At 41.0% G+C, this 23,782-nt stretch overlaps 1 protein-coding gene across 1 annotated transcript in view; it reads left to right on the plus strand.

Annotated features, from left to right (window-relative positions):
• LOC126416901 (succinate dehydrogenase [ubiquinone] iron-sulfur subunit, mitochondrial-like) overlaps positions 1 to 23,782 on the plus strand; it is a 202,479-nt gene that overhangs the window by 44,706 nt on the left and 133,991 nt on the right. The window contains exon 3 of the mRNA XM_050084785.1: positions 20,366 to 20,509. Coding sequence (XP_049940742.1) covers positions 20,366 to 20,509 — 144 coding nt within the window. The remainder of the gene's footprint in view (positions 1 to 20,365; positions 20,510 to 23,782) is intronic.

Below are 23,782 nucleotides of genomic sequence, written 5' to 3' on the forward strand. Positions count from 1 at the left end.
CTGCAGAATTTGCAACATGGTTAGCCCCAGTTTTAACCACTGTATGCTGTAGATCTCACAAATATAAGCTGTTACTAGTTTTTGTAAGAAAGTGCAGATTACTCCTGTCTGTAATAAATATAACAGAAATGCTCCACAAAATTACCATCCAGTATCACTGACATCCATTTGTTGTAGAATATTACAACATGTTATGGGATAAACTTTAATGACATATCTGGGATAGAATCATTTTGTTCATGTAAACTAGCATGAATTCCAAAAACATTGGTCACGCAAATCCTAATTTGCAATTCTTTGTATTATGACACCCTGAAAGCTGTAGCTCAAGGAAGTCATGTGGTTGCAGTATTTCTTGAGTTCCAAAAAACATCTGGTTCAGGATCACACAATATTTGTTTACAGAACTAGCAGAGTACCTGGTATTTCCAAGGCATGTATTTATTCTGATTCCATTAGCACATCTCCTTCCTCTCTCTTTGTCCATCTTCTAAGTCCTCCTCTCTGTCCATCCCTTTGTCTTCTCTCTCTCTCTCTCTTTCTCTCTCTCTCTCTGTCCACCTTCTCCACCCTGCCCTCCCTAACTGTCTGTCTCCTCCAGTCCCTCTCTATGTCTATCTTTTCCTCTCCCTTCTCTCTCTGTCCATCTCTTCCTCCCCTCTCTCTGTCCACCTCCTCTTCCCTTTCTCCTTTTATTTCCTCCTCCCTGTCTTTCTCCCTATCTCTGACTCCACTGTCTCTCAGTACATCACCTCCTTCCGTCTCTCTGTCCATCTCCTCCTTTATCCTTCCTCTGTCCACCTGTCCCCCCCCCGTCCATCTCCTCTTCCTTTTCTCTGTCTATTTCCTCCTCCCCTCACTTTTTCCATTGATCCTCCCTCATATCTGTGTCCATGACTTCTTTCCCCCACTCTGCTGTCTATCTCCTCCCCTCATCTCTTTCCACGTTATCACATCCACTCCGGTAGGAGGTTGCTGGTTCTTATCCCCTATAGCACTTCTTTGCAGATAGTAAGAAGTGTATCACATTTGGTAGAAATCGATCCAGGGGCTTAGGAGGAGATTTTTAGCCATGGCTTTGTCAAAGTCCACATGTGTCACATGTATTTCACATTTATTTAACATATTTCACAGATATTTATACACATATTTCACCTGTATCTGAAGCACAATTCAACATGTAGTTTTTATTTCATGCAGCTCAATCTGTGTGATGTCACATCTCCAGAACAATGTGTCATACAATAATATAATTTTACAGGTGTATTCAGTGGTATATTTTTATACTGTTTGTAAAATTTGTTCCTAATAGCATGCATAATGTGGCAACTTTTCAAACATCTCAGTGTGTATGATGTCATACCTCCTGTCAGACAGTGATGTAATTTTGTAAGTACATTCAGCAGAACATGTGGCTACTGTCTTTAAATTTTGTTGTGACTAGATCTGGTAGCAAAGAAGTAATAAATTTAAATGTCATGCCTGGTGTGGCAGTTTTACTGCTTGAATAGTGAAAATGTAGTAAGCGATGAACTTTGCACGTCATGAGCTACATTACTCTTTCACTGCCCCCCCCCCCCCCCCTCCCCCGTCCCCATTTCCCTGCCCATCATAGGCATGTGGTTCTAACCCCAAAAATTTATTTCTTGAGACAGTAGGTGATATGTGCATGAAGTTTGGTTGAGATTGGTCCAGTGATGTAGGAGGAGACATGGAACATACATACATGTACACATATGTACGTTGATTTTTTAAAATATGTATGGATTCTAGTCACATGGGATATCAGACAAAATTTGTGAGTGGATTGAGGATTTCTGGCAGGCAATGTCAATAAAATCTCAGATTTTGCAGATGATTTAGCTGTCTACACTGAAATACTAGAGTGGTAAAATTTGAAAGTGGAGAAAAGATTGGCATCTTGCAGAAATGTAAGGCTGTTCATTGCACAAAACACAAAAAGCTGTATCCTATGACTGCATATCAGTGAACTGCAATTAGAATCAGTCAACTTATACAAATACACGAGTGTGATAATTTGTACTGATATGAAATGTAATGATAATATAATATCAATTATACATAAAGCAGATGGCAGACTTCAAATCATTGGTAGGATGCTGCGAAAATGCAGTTATTCTACAAAGGAGGCAGCTTACAAAACACTTGTGCATTCTATCCTAAAATATAGTTCTGGTGTGTGAGACTCATGACAAAAAAGACTAACAGAAGATGCTGAACATATCTTTAACTCACAGGAGAGCACCATGAAAATGATGACATATGGGAACTGGTAGATGCCTGAAGATACACACCACCTGTCCCACAAAATCTTACTTACAAAGTCCAAATAATAAGAATTAATTGAAGAATCTAGGAATATGCTGCAGTCCCCCTTAATACCACTCCCACAGGGCTGCAGAGATAAAATTAGACAAATTACAATGTGCACAGAGGCATTTAAACGAGCGTTCTTCCCATTCATCATAAACAAAGGAACGATTGGAAACCCTTACATATAGTGAAATGGGAAGTACTCCATGCCATATGCTTCACAGTAGTTTCAGAGTACAGGCTGAGTATAATTAAAGTTAAACTTTCAAAACACTGTAGTAATAACACCACTGGTCAGAATGATGTCAAATTGCAAAGGAATATTATCGGAGAAGGGGAAAAATGTATAGCAGAAGAAAAAAAATAGTGTGAAAGTTGATCAATAAATGGCACTGTATATGTAAGAAAACATAAATGAAAATGTCTGTCAAGCGCACGACCCATTGAAGTCAGTATAAACACGCTGGGTACAGGGCTTTTCCTTCTTTCGCAATTGCGACGTTCGCCATGACTGTCTCAAGGCAGGATCATGCTCTGGTTGTAAAGCTTTATTACAAGAATGATGACTGTGCACACGTTGCTCTGCAGAAGTTCCAGACACTGAAGGGTTTGAAATAATGACTGGTCTGGAGAAAATGATTCAGAAATTCGAAAAGACGGGTTCTTTGGGTGTGCAACCTGGTAGAGGGAGGGAACAAATTGATTCAATGTCAGTGGAAGCAGAGGCCACAGCAATGCAGGAGACGAGTGGTGGTGTGCAAATGTGTAGTGCATGGAGAACTGCCTGAACATTGGACATACCTGTGAGCACAATGTGTAAAATCCTACAAAACATCCTTCTTTGCTATCCATTCAAAATTATCCATGTGCACGAGTTGCTTCCTGTTGACCTGCTAGCAAGAGAGACCTTTGCTTTAGAATTTCTTGCTCGCATGGAAGTGGACAATGATTGGCTGTGGAAGATTTTGTGGAGAGATGAAGCTCACTTCCATGTGACAGGATATGCCAATATGCAGAATTGTCAAATACGGGCAACGGAAAATCCACACCCAAATCAACCAGTACCACTTCATCCTGAAAAGGTCACTGTGTGATGTGGCTTTATGGCATCATTTATCATAGGGCCATATTTTTTTGAAGAGACAGGTGCTTCCAGTCCTGTTGCCTGTACTATCAGTGGTAAGCACTATGAGTGTCTTTTGTGCAACCATGTCATTCGAGCTCTCCGACAGCGTGGATGTGCGGATGGGATCATTTTTATGCAAGATGCCGTACCTCCGCACATTGCAAATCAAGTTAAGCAGCTGTTGAAGCACCATTTCGGAAATGCTAGAAATATCAGCTGCCATTTCCCTACAACCTGGCTGTCCTGATCACTTGATCTTAATCCGTGTGACTTCTGGCTGTGGGGCTGTAAGGTAACAGGGGATAATATGGAGCTCTTTCAAGTAGTTGGTTGGTTGGTTGTTTGGGGAAGGAGACCAGACAGCGTGGTCATCAGTCTCATCGGATTAGGGAAGGAAATCGGCCGTGCCCTTTCAGAGGAACCATCCTGGCATTTGCCTGGAATGATTTAGGGAAATCACGGAAAACCTAAATCAGGATGGCCGGACGTGGGATTGAACCGTCGTCCTCCCGAATGCGAGTCCAGTGTCTAACCACTGCGCCACCTCGCTCGGTCCTTTCAAGTAGTTCATAATATAAATTTAAAGCACAGCAGCAGGAATAATATGTTGGGCAAAATAGACCGGAAAATACTTGTTTTGTGTTTTGATGGGCATTGTAGTTCCATTACATTGTGTTTTGTCTTTCTTTTAATTGCAATGAATTACAAAATTGTTGTGATAAATTTGTATAAAATTATATAGTGTACTTAGGTTTAAGTATTTAAATCTTATAAAAATTGTAAACAAATTGTGGCCATGTTTAGTGATTATTTTCACTAATGTAGTGTCACGTGACTTGACCGAGGACTGTGGATATGAGCAGAAAAATCAGGGTCTTTGGTCGTCATCCATTGTGGTGGTAAGTTGGGAGCAGCAAAGGGCCGCGAGTGTAAGCATGGACGCCAGTGTATATGAAGGAACAACGTGAAAGTGTGTAGGTGCGAGACAATAAACAGTGTACAAATTGCACCAATTATTATTATTATTTATACAGATTGGATTTATTTGTGAACTTAAAAATGCATGGCCACAAGGTTAAAGTGTTTCTTTTGAATAAATAAGTTTCAGTCTGAATGTGTGTAGTTCAATTCACTGCTGTTCAAAAGCTAGCCAATATATGACTCAATAATAGGTGCGCAAATGCAACCGTTCACTACCAACCCCCTTTGCAGATGAGCCACGTAAAAAAATAAAAAGGTAGTGAACAAGTCCGAGTACAGCTGCAATTGGGGGCTCAGCTGGGATGGGACTTTCTTCTCTATTCCATAGTATTTTGGAATCGGGTGTCCGTCTGATGTTTAGGCTTTTGGGCAGTCAGTGTGGGGGCTCTGAGCTAAATCGGTGCATTAGCAGTAGCGGCGTGTTTGTGCTGGACAAGATATGCATTGCCCCTTGGTTATGCCGATATAAGGCCACACGATTGTGAGGCAGTCATTAACAGCCTGATGAGTTGATCACATGTTGCCGTGGGTAAAATAGTTGTCCATGCTGTGTCCACGTGTTGCCGCAGAAAAAAAAAAAAAACATCGTCCATGCCGTGTCCATGTGTTGCTGCGGGTATAGCAGCTGAAGCTGTATCCATGTGCTGCCAATGATCAACGCCATCATCTGTGCCACCGACCAACATGACTACATGCTGCCAGGGGCCCATGCAACGTTTTCTCGCTCCTAATCGAGTTTGCTGCGTATCCATACCGCTGACTACAATTCATTGCATAGCTGTGCTGCCGGCGCTGACTGCAGACATTGCGTCACACGAGGATATAAAAGATAAGCACGCCAGCAGCTACATTGCAAAATTGTGCCCTTTCGTAAGACATGGCCGATGACATGCGTGGATCTCAAAGTGAAGGTGAATAAATTAGGAGAAATAGATCCAAAAGTAGGGAATATAAAAACTGAAATAGTTGGAGAAATGGATTCGAAAATAGGGGATATGGAATTGAGGCTTAGTGATAAAATAAAGACAGTGAGTGACAAATTTGATCATCTGTATCTCAAGTTCACTCAAATTACAGATAAAGTTGAAACCACAGTTAAAATTGTTGAGGGAATTATTGAGAGAGTTGATGAGGTTGTAAAAGGACTAGTAGCCAAGGTGGATACTGTGCAAAGTAATCTTTTGGAGCAGATTCAGGTACAGGAACAGAAATGCACATTATTTCAGAAACAAACAGAGGCAGACATTGAATCCATTAAGATAGGAGTGCTGGATTGCCATAAAAAGGAGTTAGAAGGGGAAATAAATGTCTTGAGGGAAACAGTTGATACTGTAGAAGCAGGGAATGGAAATTTGTTGTTGGGATATCCTATGGGGCATGGATTTCAGTCAAAACCTTTCAGTGGGGAGAATAAATACCATGCAGTTGACTTTATAGCTGCATGTAAGGATAACTTCATGACTGGGATGAGTGAGCAGGAAAAAATTAAATATGTTAAGAGGCAGTTGGAAGGGGGAACTCAAACATGGGCAAACCAAAATGATGATGAATTTTGTGATTTTAAAACCTGTTCTTGAACAAATACTGGGGCCAGGCAAAACAATTAAGATTGCAAAATGATTTTTTTAATGGACCAATACCCAGACTCATGAAAAGAGGTCGACAAGAGGTTCATGAACTCACACCACTTATTGCCCGAACTGCCCGTTTCTGAGCCAAAAATATCCTTCTAGAATGGGAAGAGTTACCCCAAAACATAACACCATATGACATAAGTGAATGAAAATAAGCAAAGTAGACTAATTTACGTGTCGAAATATCACTCACTTTCGATACCGTTCGAATAGTGAAAATGGCAGTGTTAAGTCTTTGAACAAGATCCTGAATGTGGGCTTTCCATGACAGCTTACTATCTATCTGAACACCTAGGAATTTGAACTGTTCAGTTTCACTAATCATATGCCCGTTCTGTGAGATTAAAACGTCAGGTTTTGTTGAATTGTGTATTACGAACTGTAAAAACTGAGTCTTACTGTGATTTAACGTTAGTTTATTTTCTACAAACCATGAACTGAGGTCTTGTACTGCTCTACTTGAAACCAATTCAATGTTGCACAGAACATCCTTTACTACCAAGCTAGTGTCATCAGCAAACATAAATATTTTAGAGTTACCCATAATACTAGAGGGCATATCATTTATATAAATAAGGAACAGGAGCGGCCCCAACACTAATCCCTGGGGCACCCCCCACTTGACAGTACCCCACTCAGATCCCACATCACAGCCGTTATCAACATTGTGAATAATGACCTTTTGCTGCCTGTTGCTAAAGTAAGAGGTCAACCAATTGTGAGCTACTCCCCTTATTCCGTAATGGTCCAACTTCTGGAGCAATATTGTGTGATCAACACAGTCAAATGCCTTTGTTAAATCAAAAAATACGCCAAGCGTTCGAAACTTTTTGTTTAGCCCATCCAGTACCTCACAGAGAAAAGAGAATATAGCATTTTCAGTTGTCAAATGACTTCTAAAGCCGAACTGTACATTTGATAGCAAATCGTGTGATATAAAATGATCAATTAACCTTACATACATAGCCTTTTTGATAACTTTTGCAAACACTGATGGCATAGAAATAGGTCTAAAATTATCTACATTATCCCTTTCTCCCTTCTTATAAAGTGGCTTTACTACTGAGTACTTTAATCACACAGGAAACTGACCATTCCTGAAGGAAACATTACAAATATGGCTAAATACAGGGCTAACATGTGCAGCACAGTACTTTAATATTCTAGTAGACACTCCATCATAACCATGAGAGTCCTTAGTCTTCAGTGATTTGATTATTGTCTCAATCTCCCTCTTGTCTGTATCACAGAGGAGTATTTCAGACGTCAATCTCGGAAAGGCATTTGCTAAGAAATTTATATGATTTCCTGTAGATACTAAAGTTTTATTTAATTCACCAGCAATGCTCAGAAAATGGTTGTTAAATACTGTACATATATCTGATTTATCAGTCTAATAACATTTTTAAGCACCTTACAATACTGTTTGTAATGGGCTACTGTAGCTTGATTGTGACTACTTCTAACATTTTGATATAATTCCCGCTTTGTTCTAGATGATATCCTTATCCCACTAGTCAGCCAACCGGGCTGTCTATTATTGCTAGTACCCCATTTAGAATGTTCTAACGGAAAGCAACTCTCAAAGAGCATGAGAAATGTGTTATGGAAAGCATTGTATTTATCATGTATATTATTGGCACTATAAACATCTTGCCACTCTTGTTCCTTGACAAGTTTTGAAAAACTCTCTATTGCTGTTGGATTAACTTTCCTACGTAGTTTGTAATTAAATACGACATTGGTTAGAGTACAAAAACCTTTTAGTGTTAAAATTTGTGCATCATGGTCTGAAAGGCCATTCACCCTTTTACTAACAGAATGCCCATCTAGTAATGAAGAATGAATAAAAATATTGTCTATGACTGTGCTACTGTTCCCCTGCACCCTAGTTGGAAAAAACACAGTTTGCATCAGATCATATGAATTTAGGAGATCTACCAACATCTTTTTTCTTGCACAATCATGTACAAAATTAATATTGAAGTCACCACATAGAACTACTTTCTGGTACTTCCTACAAAGTGAATCAAGAACCCTCTCTAGCTTAAGCAAAAATGCTCTGAAGTCGGAGTTAGGGGACCTATAAACAACAGCATTTAGAAGTTTAGTTTCACTAAATTCAACTAATGCTGCACAACTTTCAAATATCTGTTCAGTGCAGTGTCGTGATAAGTCTATGGAATCCAATGAAATACTGTTTTTTACGTACAGAGCCACTCCCCCACCCCGCAAGGAACTCCCTGAGAAACAGCCAGCTAATCTGTAGCCTGGTAAAGGAAGCCTCTGAACTATCAAATTATTTAAGTGGTGCTCTGATATACCAATAATTTCAGAGTTAACATCTATTAGCAGTTCACTAACTTTATCTCTAATACCTCTTATATTTTGATGAAATATGCTAATTCCTTCTCTACTTGGAAACATTACATCCTCTGGAGGTGAGCCCTTAGTTAGAGGCACTTCCTTTAAGAAGGTATATCTATCAGCTGACTTCAGTCTAAAAAAGGTGCAGCTCTAACACCAACTACTATAGGAATTTTTCCATGAGTGATACCACTACCACCACCACCACCCACTACACTGTCACCTATAAGCTTAGCCAGCCTCCCCTTCCCATACCTATTGAGGTGCAGGCCATGCCTAGTGAAACCCCATCTATTGATAGACCCAACTGGCACCACTGAGATGTGATACATGCCCTCCACCATCAGTGCCCTCCCCAGCCCCACATTAACGCGCCTAACAGCCGCATTAAGGTGAGGCCGATCATGACGCTGAAACAGTTGCACGAAATACACATTAGTACCACCAGTTTGAGTAGCTATCCTAACCAAGTCACCACTGACATCATATTCCCCGTCCCTATCGAGACTGTTCCCTGCTCCACCTACTATCACTACCTGATCCTCTTTCGTAAAATTCTTACATAACTCCCCTATGCTTTCAGTCACCTGAGCCAACCCTGCACTAGACTTCACAATGCTGGTGACCTGGTACTCACTCCCCAACACTTCCTGCAACTGCTGGCCTACACCTCTACCATGGGAACTACCTAGCAGCAGAACCTTCTTTCTGCTAGACTTTGCAACTAACCTATGCCTCCTAATTGCTGAGGACTGCTGCAAGTTACCTACATCTACGGCTACACGAGGCTCCTCTCCACTCAACTCTGACATTTGGTCATATGTATTGCATGTATGCAAAATAAAACTGTCTGAGTACCTCCTCTTCCTAGCTACCTTCTTGCCAACTGCCAGTTCCCATTCCCCACCATCCTTCACTCTCCTCAACCTATCTAGTTCCTCCTTTGTGCATTGTAACTGCATCTGAAGGGCACAGATCTTACGCTCCTGCTCCTCTATTAACTTGTTTCTACTACAGATTCTACATTCCCAGGAGAGGATCTCCCTAAAATGACCACTGGCTTCCCCACTGCATTCCCTCCAATGAAAATACTTTGAACAAATCCCACACCGTAATCCACTACTCACAAAGCTACAACAGAGCCCACACTTTTCACTCATGGTAAATTTTACAGTTACTGAAAATAAACTATACGTCTATGTTACCAAAGTTCAGTTACACCAGTAGAACTATTTAAGAATTAGCAATAATGGTCTCGAAATTCTCTGCCTACTAAGAAAGCAGCTACTTGTATTAATACTACTACAACACAGCCGATACCAATACCAGCAAAACTTCACAAAATTATTAGCTACAACCAAAAAGGTACAACTCTTGCCTGTTTTAACTGCTCTGGAAATGTTCCTGATGTAAAGGATTCATTTATTATATCTGTTAAGGGGCCTTATATAATCTCTATGCATTGTTTCCATACATGCATTGGTACTTCATCTAAGCCTACTGACTTTTAATTTTTTAGTTTTTGAACAGTTTTATTGACTTCATTCTCTGTGGTTGGAAGTAACATCATTGTATTTAGTGCAACATTATTTACAGGTGTTATATTTGTTGTGGTGAATTTTTACTGGAACTTTTCTGCAATACTTGAAAATGCTCATTTACATAGTTTGCTACTAAGTGTTGTGGATCATTTATCACCCTATCCCCCTCCCTGCATTTCTTTGCCTCTCCCCGTTTCCTTTTTTATAACATCCCAGAGAGCTTTGCTTTTATTCGCTGCATTATATATTATTTTGTCATTAAATGACTTTTTTGCAGCAGTCAGCACCTTCCTATAGATCTTTTTGTGTCTATGGTAGAAATTTAAGAATTCTGGATCACTGTGAGTCTTTTTCATGGAACTCAGGTATTTAAGTGTTTGGGAGGACTTCTTAATATTTGCTGTTATCCATCTGTTTTTGTGAGATGTTTATGCAGACATGCATACTTTTGGAAATGCCTTTTCAAAGTTCAATTTAAACAATGTGGAGAATTTAGAGAATTTCATATTCACATTGGTTTCCTTATACACTTCATCCCAGCTCTGTTTTGCTAGCTCCTTTGAAAAATCTTTTATTTTGATTTCTGATGGATGTCGTTTGTAGGATTGTAGTTTAGAGAATGATTCGATGCCTGATTTTACTGTTGTTATGTGACAGAGATGGTCTGGTAGTCCGAGATCTTTTACAGCTGCATCAAATTTTTCCCTATTCATATTTGTGGCCACATGGTCAATTACTGATGCAGTCATTGTAGTAACCCTTGATGCACTATTGACCAATAGGGACATGCCAAAACTTTGAAGGATATTTATGAGGGTGCGGCTGGATTCATTTATGATATTAGTGTTGATGTTTATGTCCCCACACAGAATTATGTTGACCTTTGTACTTGAGACTTTATCTAGGAATTCTGTTAATTTATTGAAAAAAGTGTCCACACTACCACTGGGATATCTATACACACATAAAATGATTAATTTCTTGGTGATATCAAGCCCTGTTAATTCAATAGCTGATATTTCAAAGTGTTTGTCTTCACTAATAATAATAATAATAATAATAATAATAAAGATTTTATTATCTTTAGTCCATTACAGCAATTGACAACGTCAAATGAAGTTACAATTTATAATACAGTGTGATAAGGTATTGACTACTGAAATATTTTAGCTTATATTACAATAAATGCACAGTGGGTCATCTGTTGGATTACTGTATTTTACAGTTGAAGAATTCATTGATATCATAGAAAGGGTGGGCAATAAACCATTCATGCAGTCTTTCTTTGAATGTATGTTCAGGAAGATCCTGTATAGCATGTGGCAGCTTATTAAATAGTTTGTGCCCTGTGACTTCATAGCTATTTATTGATTTTGATAATCTGTGGTAAGGCGTGTATAAGTGTTTGATGCTTCTTGTGTTGTAACAGTGTACATTTTCTCTACGTTTCACATCTTGTAGGTTCTTCTTCATAAAGATTAAGACATTGTATATATAGAGGTTTATTACTGTCATAATTTTTTGTTTAGTAAATAAGGGTTTGCAGTGAGCCTTATGTGAAGAATATGTAATTATCCTAATGGCTTTCTTCTGCAATAATAGGATGTCATGTATATGTCTACAGTTACCCCACAAGATAATGCCATATGATATTATACTTTGGAAAAATGCAAAATAAGATGATCTGATGCATGTTTCAGGTACACAATTTCTGAGTTGTCTTAATAAATAAATTACTCTAGATAGCTTACTACTAATTGTACTTGCCGCACTGAGGTCATGTCTTGATTTGGACTGTGTTCCTTTATCCCTTGAAGCAGTTCTGCAGTAAGAATTTGCCCTTTCGTATGATAATAACACTACGTGTTGGATTTATGCCTCTCTACACCAGTGCTCTGTAACACTTCAAATATTGATTGCATGTTTTGATGGAGGATTGTTAAGTCTGTGAAATGCCCCATGTTACTCTTCAGTTGTTTGCTTTTCTTTGTGACATCTGCTATGTGTGATATTTGGAGTGTTAAAATCCGTCTTGTGAGTGATTGTTTCAGTAGTTTTTAAGGTGCTGGAGCAGATTTCAGCTTCTAAGAAAATATGTCCTGTTAGGATATGCAGTACAAAAGTGAATCCAATTAAATTTTACAGGTACTAACAGACATTGCCATATGACTGAGTCAACAAAGACTTTACTCCAGAACCATCTGTGAATTCAAGTAATACAAATGAAAGTTGTGTTTGAAGATGGTCTTTCAAAATTAAATATATTTCACTTCATGATCATATATCAAAAGGAAACATCACTATAGAAATCTGTAAACTTACAATGAGGCTGAATGGCTCTCCACTACTTTCTTTAAGGAGAGGTTGTGGTGGGTGGATTGGGTGAGGGGAAAAGGGAGGTGGAGATTGGGAGGGAGGATTGGGGAAGTGTGGCTGGCTGCTTGGAGAAAGGTAGCAGGTGTGTGGGGTAGGAAATGGATGCAGGCACCTATGGGCTCATGTAGCACAAGATGATGAAGATGTGGAGTAGTGGGTTGTGAGTGTATGACAGAACTGATGAAGGGGAGACTGTGAGGAAGAGGGTGTGTATGCAGAATGAGTGAAGTTGGGGTCCTTGGGCAGGGAGATGTAGATCAGATTGTTGCTTTGCTTGGTTATTGAAAGATCTGTGGGCATCCTGAATGATGACAACTGAAGTCTACAGACTTGACATTTGCCAGGAATCCCTCTGACATTACAAGACTATAGGTGATGGATTTCTGTATTCAGTTGTAACTACAGAGATAATGTGGGTACACCACTACAGACCAGAGACAAAATGTCAATTCATGGAATATCAACACAAAGGTGCCATGGGGAAAAAAATTAAAGACACAGTCCTGAGCTGGAAAAATCATAGCGTCATTGTTTTGGAACACAGGCAGTACTATCCATTCACGGAGGTATTTTCTGTGTATGCCACTAATTGAAGACAGTTCATTTATTGCCATATGCATTTGCTGCTTTTATTTGTGAAGCATCTTCAGTGGCCTGTAAACATGCTTCTTTTTATACACATAATAAATTTATTATGTGACAGTTACAACATGCTACCAATATGGTACTATGGTACAATTTGTCATCTTTTTCCCTTTTTAAGGTAAGAATCAACTATTTTAGTACAAATTTCATGATGCGAAATAATTGTTCAGTGTTACCAACAATTTCCAACGTGTTAGCCCATGTGTGTGGTCCTGGAGATGTGTTCATTAATCTCCATGCTCCAGTTGATCGATTTCTGGAATTTTTGCACCCACATTTGTTTTAATAGATTACTTACGTCACTTGCACTTTACATTTTGTGGTCAGCATGTGTGTGTTTAAGGTGTGTTGTGTTGCCGACTGTCGCTGTGTATTTATCTGTCATCATTTGTTTGTGTTGTATTTATGGATTTGGTCATTAAGTACCTTCTTTTCCATTGCAAGGGCTCTTTATATGTGAAAGTACACCTTTTGTTGTGATCATTCACTCTAATAACTGTCACGTCTTATGCCATGTGGGGTGGTTTATGTCCATGTGTTAGCAGATGTTTGGCGAAGGTAGAATGGTTATTTTCATATTTCCAACTTCTTATATGTTCTTTATATCTAGTTTTGAAGTTCCTACCTGTCTTCCCAGATATATTGATTCACATTCTTGACACTCTAACTGGTATATACCTACTCCTTGGTAATTATCTGGTTTGTTTGTTGTTTGTAAATGTGACTGAAGTGTGTTTCTTGCTATGTAAGCAATGTGAAATTCCCGTTTCTTTAATATATTTGCTGTCTTATGTGTTGCTTTGTGTCCGTACATTAAAGTGTACCGTTTCTTCTGTCAGTCATGTCAAGAGGGTCACTGTTTTGTATTTCCGTGTGTTCTGTAGTGTCTGTGGGCTTCTTTGGCATTTGTTTTCTCTGTTTATTTTCGTTTTTCTTTAGTTGTGTTTTAATTTTTTGGTTAAGTTCTTGTACTACATGGGTGTTGTAACCATTGTTTGTGGCTATGAGTTGTAATGTTTCTAATTCATTATCATAGTTTTCTTTCCTGAGTGGGGCATTATTTAGTCTGTGTAACATGTGTCATAGGTCCCCAAATTTTTTGATTTTGCAGGTGGTTGGATGAAACATGTCGCTGTTGGCTTTCTGAAGATGTCAAACGTGTGTTTATTGTGGTCTCTCTTTATTGTTATATCCAAGAAATGTATTTGCTTTTATATCTCTTTTTCCATGGTATGAAGTTTATCAATTTTCTCTGTTGGTTCATCTACCATATAGATTATGTCGGCCACATATCTGTACCAGTAAAATATCAAGTCACACATATGAACCCACCCACCCTCACACATACATACACACACACACACACACACACACACACACACACACACACACGCTCACACACAAACACACACACACAAATTATAAACAAAAGACAAAAGATAAACACGCAGCGACAGCTGGCAATTCTACACACCGTAAACACTCACATGTTGAACACAAAATGTAAAGTGCAAGTGATGTAAGTGATGTGTTAAGACAAATGTGTATGAAAAAAACACTGGAAATTGGCCTACTGGACCATGGAGACTAATGAACACATCTCCAGGACCATACACATGGGCTAACAGCACTGGAAATCAAAGTAAGTAACACTGAACGATAATTTCACATCACGAAATTTGTGCTACAAAAGTTGATTCTAACCTAAGAAAACAAGAGAAAAACATGAAAAACCGTAACTTAGTAACCTATTGTAACTACCACAAGATACATTTATTGTTGTTGTTGTTGTGGTCTTCAGTCCTGAGACTGGTTTGATGCAGCTCTCCATGCTACTCTATCCTGTGCAAGCCTCTTCATCTCCCAGTACCTACTGCAACCTACATCCTTCTGAATCTGCTTAGTGTATTCATCTCTTGGTCTCCCTCTACGATTTTTACCCTCCACGCTGCCCTCCAATACTAAATTGGTGATCCCTTGATGCCTCAGAACATGTCCTACCAACCGATCCCTTCTTCTGGTCGAGTTGTGCCACAAACTTTTCTTCTCCCCAATCCTATTCAATACTTCCTCATTAGTTATGTGGTCTACCCATCTAATCTTCAGCATTCTTCTGTAGCACCACATTTCGAAAGCTTCTATTCTCTTCTTGTCCAAACTATTTATCGTCCATGTTTCACTTCCATACATGGCTACACTCCATACAAATACTTTCAGAAATGACTTCCTGACACTTAAATCTATACTCGATGTTAACAAATTTCTCTTCTTCAGAAACGCTTTCCTTGCCATTGCCAATCTACATTTTATATCCTCTCTACTTCGACCATCATCAGTTATTTTGCTCCCCAAATAGCAAAACTCCTTTACTGCTTTAAGTGTCTCATTTCCTAATCTAATTCCCTCAGCATCACCTGACTTAATTCGACTACATTCCATTATCCTCGTTTTGCTTTTGTTGATGTTCATCTTATATCCTCCTTTCAAGACACTGTCCATTCCATTCAACTGCTCTTCCAAGTCCTTTGCTGTCTCTGACAGAATTACAATGTCATCGGCGAACCTCAAATTTTTTATTTCTTCTCCATGGATTTTAATACCTACTCTGAATTTTTCTTTTGTTTCCTTTACTGCTTGCTCAATATACAGATTGAATAACATTGGGGAGAGACTACAACCCTGTCTTACTACCTTCCCAACCACAGCTTCCCTTTCATGTCCCTCGACTCTTATAACTGCCATCTGGTTTCTGCACAAATTGTAAATAGCCTGCCGCTCCCTGTATTTTGCCCCTGCCACCTTTAGAGTTTGAAAGAGAGTATTCCAGTTAACATTGTCAAAAGCTTTCTCTAAGTCTACAAATGCTAGAAACGTAGGTTTGCCTTTCCTTAATCTTTTTTCTAAGATACGTCATAAAGTCAGTATTGCCTCAAGTGTTCCAGTGTTTCTACGGAATCCAAACTGATCTTCCCCGAGGTCGGCTTCTACTAGTTTTTCCATTCATCTGTAAAGAATTCGTGTTAGTATTTTGCAGCTGTGGCTTATTAAACTAATTGTTTGGTAATTTTCACATCTGTCAACACCTGCTTTCTTTGGGATTGGAATTATTATATTCTTCTTGAAGTCTGAGGGTATTTCGCCTGTTTCATACATCTTGCTCACCAGATGGTAGAGTTTTGTCAGGACTGGCTCTCCCAAGGCTGTCAGTAGTTCCAATGGAATGTTGTCTACTCCCGGGGCCTTGTTTCGACTCATGTCTTTCAGAGCTCTGTCAAACTCTTCACGCAGTATTGTATCTCCCATTTCATCTTCATCTACATGCTCTTCCATTTCCATAATATTGTCCTCAAGTACATCGCCCTTGTATAGACCCTCTATATACTCCTTCCACCTTTCTGCTTTCCCTACTTTGCTTAGAACTGGGTTTCCATCTGAGCTCTTGATATTCATACAAGTCGATCTCTTATCTCCAAAGGTCTCTTTAATTTTCCTGTAGGCAGTATCTATCTTACCCCTAGTGAGATAAGTCTCTACATCCTTACATTTGTCCGCTAGCCATCCCTGCTTAGCCATTTTGCATTTCCTGTCGATCTCATTTTTGAGACGTTTGTATTCCTTTTTGCCTGCTTCATTTACTGCATTTTTATACTTTCTCCTTTCATCAATTAAATTCAATATTTCTTCTGTTACCCAAGGATTTCTACTAGTCCTCGTCTTTTTACCTACTTGATCCTCTGCTGCCTTCACTACTTCATCCCTCAAAGCTACCCATTCTTCTTCTACTGTATTTCTTTCCCCCATTCCTGTCAATTGTTCCCTTATGCTCTCCCTGAAACTCTGTACAACCTCTGGTTCTTTCAGTTTATCCAGGTCCCATCTCCTTAAATTTCCGCCTTTTTGCAGTTTCTTCAGTTTTAATCTACAGCTCATAACCAATAGATTGTGGTCAGAGTCCACATCTGCCCCTGGAAATGTCTTACAATTTAAAACCTGGTTCCTAAATCTCTGTCTTACCATTATATAATCTATCTGATACCTTTTAGTATCTCCAGGGTTCTTCCATGTATACAACCTTCTTTCATGGTTCTTAAACCAAGTGTTAGCTATGATTATGTTGTGCTCTGTGCAAAATTCTACCAGGCGGCTTCCTCTTTCATTTCTTAGCCCCAATCCATATTCACCTACTATGTTTCCTTCTCTCCCTTTTCCTACACTCGAATTCCAGTCACCCATGACTATTAAATTTTCATCTCCCTTCACTGTCTGAATAATTTCTTTTATTTCATCATACATTTCTTCAATTTCTTCGTCATCTGCAGAGCTAGTTGGCATATAAACTTGTACTACTGTAGCAGGTGTGGGCTTCGTATCTATCTTGGCCACAATAATGCGTTCACTATGCTGTTTGTAGTAGCTTACCCGCATTCCTATTTTCCTATTCATTATTAAACCTACTCCTGCATTACCCCTATTTGATTTTGTGTTTATAACCCTGTAGTCACCTGACCAGAAGTCTTGTTCCTCCTGCCACCTAACTTCACTGATTCCCACTATATCTAACTTTAACCTATCCATTTCCCTTTTTAAATTTTCTAACCTACCTGCCCGATTAAGGGATCTGACATTCCACACTCTGATCCGTAGAACGCCAGTTTTCTTTCTCCTGATAACGACATCCTCTTGAGTAGTCCCCGCCCGGAGATACGAATGGGGGACTATTTTACCTCCGGAATATTTTACCCAAGAGGACGCCATCATCGTTTAATCATACAGTAAAGCTGCATGCCCTCGGGAAAAATTACGGCTGTAGTTTCCCCTTGCTTTCAGCCGTTCGCAGTACCAGCACAGCAAGACCGTTTTGGTTATTGTTACAAGGCCAGATCAGTCAATCATCCAGACTGTTGCCCTTGCAACTACTGAAAAGGCTGCTGCCCCTCTTCAGGAACCACACGTTTGTCTGGCCTCTCAACAGATACCCCTCCGTTGTGGTTGCACCTACGGTACGGCTATCTGTATCGCTGAGGCACGCAAGCCTCCCCACCAACGGCAAGGTCCATGGTTCATGGGGGGGGGGGGGGGGGGGATACATTTATTATACATATAAAAAGAAACATTTTACAGGCCACTGAAGATGCTTCACAAATATAACAGACAAAATGCTATTAATTTAGAGTGTTACTTCACAATGCTTCACAATACCTTTGATATGATGAACAACAAGCACCTGAAAGGTAGAAGGAAATGTTTTCTTATTGCTTGACAATACCAGACCAGGCTCTTCACATGCCATCTGAACACAGCTTCAGAGATGGAGGCTCACCACTATATAGCATCCTCCATAGTATTCGGAACTGGCACTGTGTGACTTCCATCATTCCCAGTAATGGAACAAGATCTGCAGAGACATCTTATCCAGTTGTGTGGTTATTATGTGGAAAAGTGAATGTCAATAATTAAAGAGCACATTCTGAGGATTATCTCTGTTTTTAATTTATTTGAAATATTCCTATCAAAAAGCAAGTTATGAAGGTGGAGCCATTACTGTTTCACAACCCTTGTACATTATTGTACTTTTTCCTTTCTGTTTATGTTCTTCATAATTTATATATTTTATACTCCTTGACTTTGGAGTACTGAAATGAATGATGTTCTGTTTAGTAAGCACATGTTCGCTATGCCATATTATTGGAAAAATCTGTTGGTGACCAAATCGTTACTTATATTATCATCTTAAAATTCACTATCTAATGATAAGGAAAAATAAAATCTTCATGCTTCAAAAATATATTGTACACAAGATATAAATACACTCCTGGAAATGGAAAAAAGAACACATTGACATCGGTGTGTCAGACCCACCATACTTGCTCCGGACACTGCGAGAGGGCTGTACAAGCAATGATCACACGCACGGCACAGCGGACACACCAGGAACCGCGGTGTTGGCCGTCGAATGGCGCTAGCTGCGCAGCATTTGTGCACCGCCGCCGTCAGTGTCAGCCAGTTTGCCGTGGCATACGGTGCTCCATCGCAGTCTTTAACACTGGTAGCATGCCGCGACAGCGTGGACGTGAACCGTATGTGCAGTTGACGGACTTTGAGCGAGGGCGTATAGTGGGCATGCGGGAGGCCGGGTGGACGTACCGCCGAATTGCTCAACACGTGGGGCGTGAGGTCTCCACAGTACATCGATGTTGTCGCCAGTGGTCGGCGGAAGGTGCACATGCCCGTCGACCTGGGACCGGACCGCAGCGACGCACGGATGCACGCCAAGACCGTAGGATCCTAAGCAGCGCCGTAGGGGACCGCACCGCCACTTCCCAGCAAATTAGGGACACTGTTGCTCCTGGGGTATCGGCGAGGACCATTCGCAACCGTCTCCATGAAGCTGGGCTACGGTCCCGCACACCGTTAGGTCGTCTTCCCCTCACGCCCCAACATCGTGCAGCCCGCCTCCAGTGGTGTCGCGACAGGCGTGAATGGAGGGACGAATGGATACGTGTTGTCTTCAGCGATGAGAGTCGCTTCTGCCTTGGTGCCAATGATGGTCGTATGCGTGTTTGGCGCCGTGCAGGTAAGCGCCACAATCAGGACTGGATACGACCGAGGCACACAGGGCCAACACTCGGCATCATGGTGTGGGGAGCGATCTCCTACACTGGCCGTACACCACTGGTGATCGTCGAGGGGACACTGAATAGTGCACGGTACATCCAAACCGTCATCGAACCCATTGTTCTACCATTCCTAGACCGGCAAGGGAACTCGCTGTTCCAACAGGACAATGCACGTCCGCATGTATCCCGTGCCACCCAACGTGCTCTAGAAGGTGTAAGTCAACTACCCTGGCCAGCAAGATCTCCGGATCTGTCCCCCATTGAGCATGTTTGGGACTGGATGAAGCGTCGTCTCACGCGGTCTGCACGTCCAGCACGAACGCTGGTCCAACTGAGGCGCCAGGTGGAAATGGCATGGCAAGCCGTTCCACAGGACTACATCCAGCATCTCTACGATCGTCTCCATGGGAGAATAGCAGCCTGCATTGCTGCGAAAGGTGGATATACACTGTACTAGTGCCGACATTGTGCATGCTCTGTTGCCTGTGTCTATGTGCCTGTGGTTCTGTCAGTGTGATCATGTGATGTATCTGACCCCAGGAATGTGTCAATAAAGTTTCCCCTTCCTGGGACAATGAATTCACGGTGTTCTTATTTCAATTGCCAGGAGTGTATATGAATCAGCAAGAAGATTAATCTTAATCTATGTCATAGTGAGGAAGTTTCGAATAGGTTTTTTGAGAAAATCTACTCTTTGGCTTTTTGCGGTATACCAACAGCATGTTCTTATTATGTTGCAAGCAGTTGTGGACAGATGGTGTTGGATGCCTTGATGAAGATTAAGAATGAATGTGATGGTTCCCTCACATTTCGTAGATCATGTCGTGAGGGGATATGTGGGTCATGTGGAATGAATATCAATGGGAGAAACCAGTTAGCATGCCTCAGGTAGGTTGCTGAATGTATTTACTGTTTCTCAAGTATTACTAGCTAATTAGTAGTTAAGCACTGGACAGTCAATGGACACATGACTAATAAATTAAACACTATGCTTAGATTTTGAACTCATGTTCTTCTGCTATGTATTTTTCTAGCACTGTGGCTCAGTTACACTTTAAGGGAGGAAACTTCTTGTTGTTATTGACATTTGCACAAATATGTATTGTATCCATCCTGGATTATTATATTGTAGTTAATAACATTTGTCATGTTGAAGTCTATATTATTATAATTGTTATTATTATTATGTAAATACTGACAACACCAATTGCATGTAAATATGCTCAACAGTGGAATAAAACATTTGTATTCTTAGTGAACACAATGAATGAATGGGCAAATAAGTGAATGAAAGGTGAAATGACCAACATAATTTAATACTAGATGTTTGTGAGAGCCAAGTGCATGTTTGAAGAGTCAGTTTCTTGCTACAGAGTGCAGAGGCATTACTGTTGGAAGGAAGATTCCAACTGATCCTATGTTCAGTGCAATACCCATGCCTCTGGTGTTAATGTCCTCTACATTTCAGCATTCAGCATTCACCTCCACAACAATATTCCACTTGTGAAAAACATATCTATGGCTGCGATTTCTTTTCACATGCCCTCACAGTATGTGGGGTCCCTCTCATCTTGGGGTCTGAATGACCTACCCTTCCTTTTTAACTTTCAGCTATCTAAGGAATGGGAGAGGAGCTATCAGTTCCAAAGGCTAGGAAGTGTGGTATCTGATGTTTAAGCTTCAATGTTGTGATGTTGTCACATCAAGTACATTTATTTATTTATTTACATTTTCTTTGCGTGGAGCCATCATAATGATGGCTTTTGCACATGTCAGACTTAATACTATGGTTATATTTATCCTTATAAAATACACTATATTCTGGCTGTTGCTTCTTATGTCTATTTTTTACATTTATCACATTACAACTGATATGCTAATGCCTCATGTTACAATCACTATCTTAAAATTCATTGAAAGAATATAAACATTTTTCTATTAGAAAAGATTTTACTTTTGTTTTAAAAACATTTCCCGTGTACGTTCTTAGAGAGTTTGGTAGCTTGTTATACCAAATCAGACCACTGATATATGGACTTCTATCAGTCATTTTTAACATTGTTCTGTTACGGAAATAGTTACACTTTGTTCTAGTGTTGTGATCATGTACATCACTGCCCTCGATTGCTTCTGTTGGTTGACTTATGAAAAATACAACTATTTTGAAGATGTACAGAGAATATATTGTCAGATATTCGTGCTGCACAAACACTTCACAACATGAATCTCTATGTCCCATCCCATGTATAAGTCTTATTACTCTTTTCTGTAGTAGTAGTGTTCTTTTTAAATGTACATCAGCTGCGCAGCCCCATAGTTCAATTCCGTAATTGAGAAAGGGGTAAAGTGTTCCATAATATACTAATTTCAGTGCTTGGCTAGGAACTATCTTTGCGAGCTGGCTGAGGAGATATATGGCACTACTGACTTTTCCGCATATGAAATTAATGTGGTATGTCCACCGCAAATTTTCATCAACATATACACCCAGGAATTTACAGTTACCATTTTCTGTTGCAGAGATATTACACACACTATTCATATTGTTGTGATGAGAACTGCCTGTTTTAAATGTCAGTAGTTGAGATTTGGTGACATTCACCTTGAGTCTCTGATCATTGAAGTATTTTGTTACTTCTGTTACACCACTAGTAGCAAGCAATTCTAGCTCATTAGATTTGCTCCCATAAATAAGATTGATGTGTCATCTGCATAGCTTGCAATATGGGAGTTAATGGGTTGTGCAATGTCGTTAATATATACACTCCTGGAAATTGAAATAAGAACACCGTGAATTCATTGTCCCAGGAAGGGGAAACTTTATTGACACATTCCTGGGGTCAGATACATCACATGATCACACTGACAGAACCACAGGCACATAGACACAGGCAACAGAGCATGCACAATGTCGGCACTAGTACAGTGTATATCCACCTTTCGCAGCAATGCAGGCTGCTATTCTCCCATGGAGACGATCGTAGAGATGCTGGATGTAGTCCTGTGGAACGGCTTGCCATGCCATTTCCACCTGGCACCTCAGTTGGACCAGCGTTCGTGCTGGACGTGCAGACCGCGTGAGACGACGCTTCATCCAGTCCCAAACATGCTCAATGGGGGACAGATCCGGAGATCTTGCTGGCCAGGGTAGTTGACTTACACCTTCGAGAGCACGTTGGGTGGCACGGGATACATGCGGACGTGCATTGTCCTGTTGGAACAGCAAGTTCCCTTGCCGGTCTAGGAATGGTAGAACGATGGGTTCGATGACGGTTTGGATGTACCGTGCACTATACAGTGTCCCCTCGACGATCACCAGTGGTGTACGGCCAGTGTAGGAGATCGCTCCCCACACCATGATGCCGGGTGTTGGCCCTGTGTGCCTCGGTCGTATGCAGTCCTGATTGTGGCGCTCACCTGCACGGCGCCAAACACGCATACGACCATCATTGGCACCAAGGCAGAAGCGACTCTCATCGCTGAAGACGACACGTCTCCATTCGTCCCTCCATTCACGCCTGTCGCGACACCATTGGAGGCGGGCTGCACGATGTTGGGGCGTGAGCGGAAGACGGCCTAACGGTGTGCGGGAACGTAGCCTAGCTTCATGGAGACGGTTGCGAATGGTCCTCGCCGATACCCCAGGAGCAACAGTGTCCCTAATTTGCTGGGAAGTGGCGGTGCGGTCCCCTACGGCACTGCGTAGGATCCTACGGTCTTGGCGTGCATCCGTGCGTCGCTGCGGTCCGGACCCAGGTCGACGGGCACGTGCACCTTCCGCCGACCACTGGCGACAACATCGATGTACTGTGGAGACCTCACGCCCCACGTGTTGAGCAATTCGGCGGTACGTCCACCCGGCCTCCCGCATGCCCACTATACGCCCTCGCTCAAAGTCCGTCAACTGCACATACGGTTCACGTCCACGCTGTCGCGGCATGCTACCAGTGTTAAAGACTGCGATGGAGCTCCGTATGCCACGGCAAACTGGCTGACACTGACGGCGGCGGTGCACAAATGCTGCGCAACTAGCGCCATTCGACGGCCAACACCGCGGTTCCTGGTGTGTCCGCTGTGCCGTGCGTGTGATCATTGCTTGTACAGCCCTCTCGCAGTGTCCGGAGCAAGTATGGTGGGTCTGACACACCGGTGTCAATGTGT

This window comes from Schistocerca serialis, chromosome 8, assembly GCF_023864345.2.
Source record: "Schistocerca serialis cubense isolate TAMUIC-IGC-003099 chromosome 8, iqSchSeri2.2, whole genome shotgun sequence".
Lineage (NCBI taxonomy): Eukaryota > Metazoa > Arthropoda > Insecta > Orthoptera > Acrididae > Schistocerca > Schistocerca serialis.